We start from the raw sequence: 8,685 nt of genomic DNA, 5'->3' as shown, positions 1-8,685 counted from the left end.
TTCAGCAGGGAACAGGATAGAGCACTGAATAGAATAGTGAGGAAGGATGAGCAAGAGAACAACTGGAATGGAAGCAAGAAACTACTTTTCACTAACCCTTACAATTAAAGTCATCGTCAGAGAATTGGGACTGGAAGGGACCTAGTGATCTGTGATTATAGTACCTTAACCTAACAAATGCTCAAGGCATGAATATTCAATTTAAACTAATCTCATCATTTTAGAGGAGAAGGAATGGAATCCTACAAAGACATATTACCCAGGGCCATTCAACTAGTTAGGTGCAGCCTAGATCCTCTGATTCCTCTTCCATTAGAAGTTTCTATAATGATTACTTTCTTTTTTGTATTTCCATCACCTGGCACAGAGTAGGTGTGAAATGTTGAGCTCAACGAACTGTGTTATTTGTAGGGCTGGCGGCACTTACTAGGTCTCTGTGAGTGGCAGTCTAATAGAGTATGGATTTGGGAGTCAAACCTGGGTCTAAATCTTAGCTTGCCTGTTAGCACTTGGGCAAGTTTTTTTATCTTTCCAAGCCAAAGCTTTCATATCTTAGTAAATGGGGATAATAATAGCTTCCACATAGTGTTATGATAACAAATGAAACAAGTTATTGGAAGTATTTAGTTTGGAATGTGACACCAATCAGAGGCTTTGGTAAATATTTGTGAAATGAATAAGGGGTGACTATTGTGTATTTTATCTCCCTCACAGAGAGTCACCGTACTTTACGTTTCAGGTGTGTCATAGTCTTTACAGATACGTATTCTTATTGCCATAGTTAACTGCAGTGTAGCTAACTTCTTTTTGTCTAGAAGATTCCCATCTCAGCTACCTCACAGCCTTCTAATTTGTTTGATTGCAGACTAATCCATGCAGGACAGCTGTTAAATGGATTGGCAGGTCCGACTGTAATGAACGCAGCTCCATTCCTCTCCACAACGTGGTTCTCTGCAGACGAGCGGGCCACTGCCACAGCTATTGCATCAATGCTCAGTTATCTTGGGGGAGCATGTGCATTTTTAGTTGGACCACTTGTTGTTCCAGCTCCCAATGGGACGGCGCCTCTTCTTGCTTCAGAGAATAGCAGGGCCCACATTAAAGATCGCATAGAGACTGTATTATATGCAGGTATTTTGAAGTTTATTTTCTTCCTGTTGTATTTTGTCTTTTATCCCCATCATCTTCACTCTACTTTTTGTATACCAGATCACTTCTTATGAAATAGAGGACTAATCCATACATATTCATATATGTGCTTTCCTTTTATATAATATGGAGATGCCTATTTAAAACTGACCCTTTCTTGGAAGTTATTAAGTTTAAAATGTATTATTGCTACATGTAAGGTTATTTCTTAACTTTGCTCTTCCCGTCCATTTACAGTTAAGCACTGTGGTGTCTTTTCTAGATATCAGTATAAAAAGCTGAACATCATGATCCACGATAAATGTTTGTTAAGCATCTGTTGGTAGGTGTTAAGCCCATTTTCTCCCTTGCAGTTTCCCTGTCATTGGCCATGTTCTCTAACCTTATAAACCTATATCACCCATGATTTATCCTTTTCATTTCCTACTCTCTGTATGTTTAGTCTATTAATAAGGGACGTTGATCTTTTCAAAATATTCTCCTGGGTCCTATCTCTTTATTTCTAGAGTCAAGCCCTAGTCCACTCTTAGATCTCCTTAAGTATATCCACTCTGGGGTTTCCCTGGTGGTGCAGTGGTTGAGAGTCCGCCTGCCGATGCAGGGGATGCGGGTTCGTGCCCCGGTCCGGGATGATCCCACATGCCGCAGAGCGGCTGGGCCCGTGAGCCATGGCCGCTGAGCCTGCGCGTCCGGAGCCTGTGCTCCGCAACGGGAGAGGCCACAACAGTGAGAGGCCCGCGTACCACAAAAACAAACAAACAAAAAACCCCATATATATATATATATATATATATATATATATATATCCTCTCTCCCCATGTGCCTGCTTATTATTTCCTTCTGCATTCAGAAAACTTTTTATAAGTGTTTACTATATATCAAGGACCTTGCTAAGCACTGGGATTTGGTAAGACCACTGATGAGATCATTATAATACAAATAAGGATATACAGAGCTTAGAAGGCCTAATTGACTTGGCTTTGGGGAGAAGTTGAGGAGTCAGGGAAGGCTTCACTGAATGTTCAAGCGGGTTAAGGTTCCTTATAGAAGGAACAGCAACTGAGAAGGCAGAGAAGGTATGAGAGAGCTCAGTAGGTCCGGGGAACTGCACGTAATTTGCTGTGACTAGAGTGGTGTAAATATGTGTTTGGGTGTAGGTAGCAAGCGGCAGAAAATGAGACTGGAAAGATAAAGGACCAGATTATGATGTACTTCATATTAGTTCATGTATTTACTTATTAATTTAACAAATATATTTTGAACTCCTGTGTATCTGTCAGTGTGCTAGGCACTGAAGTAAACATGGTTCCTGACCAGACAGAACTTACAGTGTCCCAAAGGATACAGACAAACAGTTGTAAAACAGGGTGGTAAGGGCTATAACCAAAGACCTACGTTGCTTTGAGAGCTCAGAGGAGAAGCACATAACCAGATTTTGGTGGTCAAGTAGAGCTTCCTGGAGTTGCACCATCTAATTTGGAACCTGACGGATGAGAGTTAGCTAACTATAATGGGCAGAAGGAAGAATACATTAGAAAGAACACATTAGAAAGACAGAGAGAACCATGGAGGAGAAGCCCAGTAACAGTGGGGAAAGCCTGCTGCATTCAAGCAACTGAAAACCCAGAGTAGCTTAGATCTGGTGAGAGTGGTGATAGATGAAGCCAGAGAGGTAAGCCATACCACACAAGCCTTCTAAGCAGAAGTAAAGGGTTTGAAGTTCATCATGTTGTGGGCAAAGGCCACACTCTGGAGAATTTTACACTAGAGAGTTCTATAATGGAATTTACATTTCAAACATTGGCCTGGCCAAAAAGTTCGTTCGGGGTTTTCCAGAACATGGAGAAACCCAAACGAACATTTTGGCCAACCCAGTAGGATTTGGAGGGAATAAAAGTGAAATTAGAGGTGGTGGCAGTAAATAAAGCATTTAACCCCCCTGTAGACAGCTCAGTCCTTTTTTTTTGGAACCCAGTGTTATTGCAGAATGCACAGGAAATTTGGTATTTTCTGCTTACATTACTCTTCAGTCTCCCACTTTATTATATAGGAAAAGGCATGACTTTTTTAAAAAAATTAATTTCATTTATTTTTTTATACAGCAGGTTCTTATTAGTCATGCATTTTATACACATCAGTGTATACATGTCAATCCCAATATCCCAATTCATCACACCACCGCCCCCGCCACCGCTTACCCCCCTTGGTGTCCATACGTTTGTTCTCTACTTCTGTATCTCTGTTTCTGCCCTGCAAACCAGTTCATCTGTACCATTTTTCTAGGTTCCACATATATGCGTTAATATATGATATTCTTCTCTTTCTGGCTTACTTCACTCTGTATGACAGTCTCTAGATCCATCCACATCTCAACAAATGACCCAATTTCATTTCATTGTATATATGTACCACATCTTCTTAATCCATTCGTCTGTCGATGGGCATTTAGGTTGCTTCCATGACCTGGCTATTGTAACTAGTGCTGCAGGGAACATTGGGGTGTATGTGTCTTTTTGAATTATGGTTTTCTTTGGGTATATGCCCAGTAGTAGGATTGATGGATCATATGGTCTAAAAACTATTTTTAGTTTTTAAGGAACCTCCATCCTGTTCTCCATAGTGGCTGTATCAGTTTACATTCCCACCAACGGTGCAAGAGGGTTCCCTTTTCCCCACACCCACTCCAGAATTTGTTGTTTGTAGATTTTCTGATGATGCCCATTCTAATGTGTGTGAGGTGATACCTCATTGTAGTTTTGATTTGCATTTCTCTAATAATTAGCAATGTTGAGCAGCTTTACATGTGCTCCTTGGCCATCTGTATGTCTTCTTTGGAGAAATGTCTAATTAGGTCTTCTGCCCATTTTGGGGTTGGGTTGTTTGTTTTTTTAATATTGAGCTGCATGAGCTGTTTATAAATTTTGGAGATTAATCCTTTGTCCATTGATTCATTTGCAAATATTTTCTCCCATTCTGAGGGTTGGCTTTTCGTCTTGTTTATGGTTTCCTTTGCTGTGCAAAAGCTTTTAAGTTTCATTAGGTCCCATGTGTTTATTTTTGTTTTTATTTCCATTACTCTAGGAGTTGGATCAAAAAAGATGTTGCTGTGATTTATGTCAAAGAGTGTTCTTCCTATGTTTTCCTCTAAGAGTTTTATAGTTTCTGGACTTACATTTAGGTCTCTAATCCATTTTCAGTTTATTTTTGTGTATGGTATTAGGGAGTGTTCTAATTTCATTCTTTTACATGTAGCTGTCCAGTTTTCCCAGCACCACTTAGTGAAGAGGCTGTCTTTTCTCCATTGTATATCCTTGCCTCCTTTGTCATAGATTAGGTGACCATACGTGCATGGGTTTATCTCTGGGCTTTCTATCATGTTCCATTGATCTATTTTTCTGTTTTTGTGCCAGTACCATATTGTCTTGATTACTGTAGCCTTGTAATATAGTCTGAAGTCAGGGAGTCTGATTCCTCCAGCTCCGTATCTTTCCCTCAAGACTGCTTTGGCTATTCGGGGTCTTTTGTGTCTCCATACAAATTTTAAGATTTGTTGTTCTAGTTCTGTAAAAAATGCCATTGGTAATTTGATAGAGATTGCATTGAATCTGTAGATTGCTTTGTGTAGTATAGTCATTTTCACAATATTGATTCTTCCAGTCCAAGAACATGGTGTATGTCTCCATCTGTTTGTGTCATCTTTGATTTCTTTCATCAGTGTCTTATAGTTTTCTGCATACAGGTCTTTTGTCTCCCTAGGTAGGTTTATTCCTAGGTATTTTATTCTTTTTGTTGCAGTGGTAAATGGCAGTGTTTCCTTAATTTCTCTTTCAGATTTTTCGTCATTAGTGTATAGGAATGCAAGAGATTTCTGTGCATTAATTTTGTATCCTGCAACTTTACCAAATTCATTGATTAGCCCTAGTAGTTTTCTGGTGGCATCTTTAGGATTCTCTGTGTATAGTATCATGTCATCTGCAAACAGTGACAGTTTGACTTCTTCTTTTCCAATTTGTATTCCTTTTATTTCTTTTTCTTCTCTGATTGCCATGGCTAGGACTTCCAAAACTATGTTGAATAATAGTGGTGAGAGTGGACATCCTTGTCTTGTTCCTGATCTTAAAGGAAATGCTTTCAGTTTTTCACCATTGAGAATGATGTTTGCTGTGGGTTTGTCATATATGGCCTTTACTGTGTTGAAGTAGATTCCCTCTGTGCCCACTTTCTGGAGAGTTTTTATCATAAATGGGTGTTGAATTTTGTCAAAAGCTTTTTCTGCATCTATTGAGATGATCATATGGTTTTTATTCTTCAATTTGTTAATATGGTGTATTGCATTGATTTGCTTCTATTGAAGAATCCTTGCATCCCTGGGATAAATCCCACTTGATCATGGTGTATGATCCTTTTAATGTGTTGTTGGATTCTGTTTGCTAGTATTTTGTTGAGGATTTTTGCATCTATATTCATCAGTGATATTGGTCTGTCATTTTCTTTTTTTGTAGTATCTTTGTCTGGTTTTGGTATCATGGTGATGGTGGCCTCATAGAATGAGTTTGGGAGTGTTCCTTCCTCTGCAGTTTTTTTGGAAGAGTTTGAGAAGGATGGGTGTTAGCTCTTCTCTAAATGTTTGTTAGAATTCACCTGTGAAGCCATCTGGTCCTGGACTTTTGCTTGCTGGAAGATTTTTAATCACAGTTTCAATTTCATTACTTGTGATTGGTCTGTTCATAGTTTCTATTTCTTCCTGGTTCAGTCTTGGAAGGTTATACCATTCTAAGAATTTGTCCATTTCTTCCAGTTTGTCCATTTTATTGGCACAGGGTTGCGTGTAGTAGTCTCTTAGGATGTGTTGTATTTCTGTGGTGTCTGTTGTAACTTCTCCTTCTTCACTTCGAATTGTATTGATTTGAGTCCTCTCCCTCTTTTTCTTGATGAGTCTGGTAAAGGTTTATCAATTTTGTTTATCTTCTCAAAGAACCAGCTTTTAGTTTTATTGATCTTTGCTCTTGTTTCCTTTGTTTCTATTTCATTTATTTCTGCTCTGATCTTTATGATTTCTTTCCTTCTGCTAACTTTGGGATTTGTTTGTTCTTCTTTCTCTAGTTCCTCTAGGTGTAATGTTAGATTGTTTATTTGAGATTTTTCTTGTTTCTTGAGGTAGGCTTGTATAGCTATAAAGTTCCCTCTTAGGGCTGCTTTTGCTGCATCCCATAGGTTTTGGATCATCGTGTTTTCATTGTCATTTGTCTCTAGGTATTTTTTGATTTCCTCTTTGATTTCTTCAGTGATCTCTTGGTTATTTAGTAATGTATTGTTTAGCATGCATGTGTTTTGTGTTTTTTTCCTTGTAATTCATTTCTAATTTCATAGCATTGTGGTCAGAAAACATTCTTGATATGATTTCAGTTTTCTTAAATATACTGAGGCTTGATTTGTGACCCAAGATGTGATCTATCCGGGAGAATGTTCCATGCACACTTGAGAAGAAAGTGTAATCTGCTGTTTTTGGATGGAATGTCATATAAATATGAATTAAATCTACGTGATCTGTTGTGTCATTTAAAGCTTGTGTTTCCTTATTAGTTTTCTGTTTGGATGATCTGTCCATTGGTGTAAGTGAGGTGTTAAAGTCCCCCACTATTATAGTGTTTCTGTCTATTTCCTCTTTTATAGCTGTTAGCAGTTGCCTTATGTATTGAGGTGCTCCTATGTTGGTTGCATATATATTTATAATAGTTATATATTCTTCTTGGATTGATCCCTTGATCATTGTGGAGTGTCCTTCCTTGTCTCTTGTAACATTCTTTATTTTAAAGTCTATTTTATCTGATGTGAGTATTGCTACTCCAACTTTCTTTTGATTTCCATTTGCATGGAATATGTTTTTTCATCCCCTCACTTTCAGTCTGTATGTGTCCCTAGGTCTGAAGTGGGTCTCTTGTAGGCAGCATATATATGGGTCTTGTTTTTGTATCCATTCAGCAAGCCTGTGTCTTTTGGTTGGAGCATTTAATCCATTCACGTTTAAGGTAATTATCGATATGTATGTTCCTGTTACCATTTTCTTAATTGTTTTGGGGTTTTTTTAGTAGGTCCTTTTCTTCTGTGGTGTTTCCCACTTAGAGAAGTTCCTTTAGCATTTGTTGTAGAGCTGGTTTGGTGGTGCTGAAGTCTCTTAGCTTTTGCTTGTCTGTAAAGCTTTTGATTTCTCCATCGAATCTGAATGAGATCCTTGCTGGGTAGAGTAATCTTGGTTGTAGGTTCTTCCCTTTCATCACTTTAAGTATATCATGCCACCCCCTTCTGGCTTGTAGAGTTTCTGCTGAGAAATCAGCTGTTAACCTTATGGCAGTTCCCTTGTATGTTATTTGTCATTTTTCCCTTGCTGCTTTCAATAATTTTTCTTTGTCTTTAACTTTTGCCAATTTGATTACTGTGTCTTGGCGTGTATCTCCTTGGGTTTATCCTGTATGGGACTCTGCGCTTCCTGGACTTGAGTGGCTCTTTCCTTTCCCATGTTAGGGAAGTTTTCAACTATAATCTCTTCAAATATTTTCTCAGGTCCTTTCTCTCTGTCTTCTCTTTCTGGGACCCCTATAAGCCGAATGTTGTTCCATTTAACGTTGTCCCAGAGGTCTCTTAGGCTGTCTTCATTTCTTTTCATTCTTTTTTCCTTATTCTGTTCTGCAGCAGTGAATTCCACCATGCTGTCTTCCAGGTCACTTATCCGTTCTTCTGCCTCAGTTATTCTGCTATTGATTCCTTCTAGTGTAGTTTACATTTCAGTTATTCTATTGTTCATCTCTGTTTGTTTGTTCTTTAAGTGTTCTAGGTCTTTGTTAAGCATTTCTTACATCTTCTCAGTCTTTGCTTCCATTATTTTTCCGAGGTCCTGGATCATCTTCACTGTCATTATTCTGAAATCTTTTTCTGGAAGGTTGCCTATCTCCACTGCATTTAGTTGTTTTTCTCGGGTTTTATCTTGTTCCTTCATCTGGTACATAGCCCCCTGCCTTTTCATCTTGTCTATCTTTCTGTGAATGTGTTTTTTGTTCCACAGGCTGCAGGATTGTAGTTCTTCTTACTTCTGCTTGACAGCTCACTCCTTTTAAAGAAAGAAGTTGAAATGTAAAGGTAAATAAGTAAATAAAACTGAAAGTAGGTAAAATATAAATTTTATATAAATTTAAATTTATAAATATGTATATATTTATATAATTTATATAAATTAGATAAATAAATATATATACATTTTATATATAAATTTGTTATATCATTCTTTTTATTGAAAGCTTAAGCAATCATTATGTCTTTTAAATGACTGGATTTTAGGCATTATTGGGCATGTATTAATGCTCTACATCCTCTGCCTTATGGTTCCCATGCAGTCAAGCAGAAACCCCTACTCAAAGCTTCCAGCTATTGCTTCAGTGCTTTTGTATTTTCCAGTTTGCCTCCCTGAGATAATGTCCCATGACCCTTCATTCCATTAAAAAATATTTGCTTAGAATCATGATCTTAAGAGATTAATGACTT

General features: G+C 38.0%; 1 protein-coding gene across 1 annotated transcript in view; it reads left to right on the top strand.

The window, feature by feature from the left end:
* The window catches only part of SLC49A4 (solute carrier family 49 member 4), a 96,086-nt gene that overhangs the window by 29,067 nt on the left and 58,334 nt on the right, over window positions 1-8,685 (top strand). The window contains exon 3 of the mRNA XM_007449699.1: window positions 866-1,131. Within this exon, the coding sequence (XP_007449761.1) occupies window positions 866-1,131 (266 nt within the window). The remainder of the gene's footprint in view (window positions 1-865; window positions 1,132-8,685) is intronic.

Source organism: Lipotes vexillifer, unplaced genomic scaffold, assembly GCF_000442215.2.
Source record: "Lipotes vexillifer unplaced genomic scaffold, Lipotes_vexillifer_v1.1 scaffold1378, whole genome shotgun sequence".
NCBI lineage: Eukaryota > Metazoa > Chordata > Mammalia > Artiodactyla > Lipotidae > Lipotes > Lipotes vexillifer.
The sequence above is the reverse complement of the archived record's forward strand: the minus strand, read 5'-3'. Positions and strand labels throughout refer to the sequence as shown.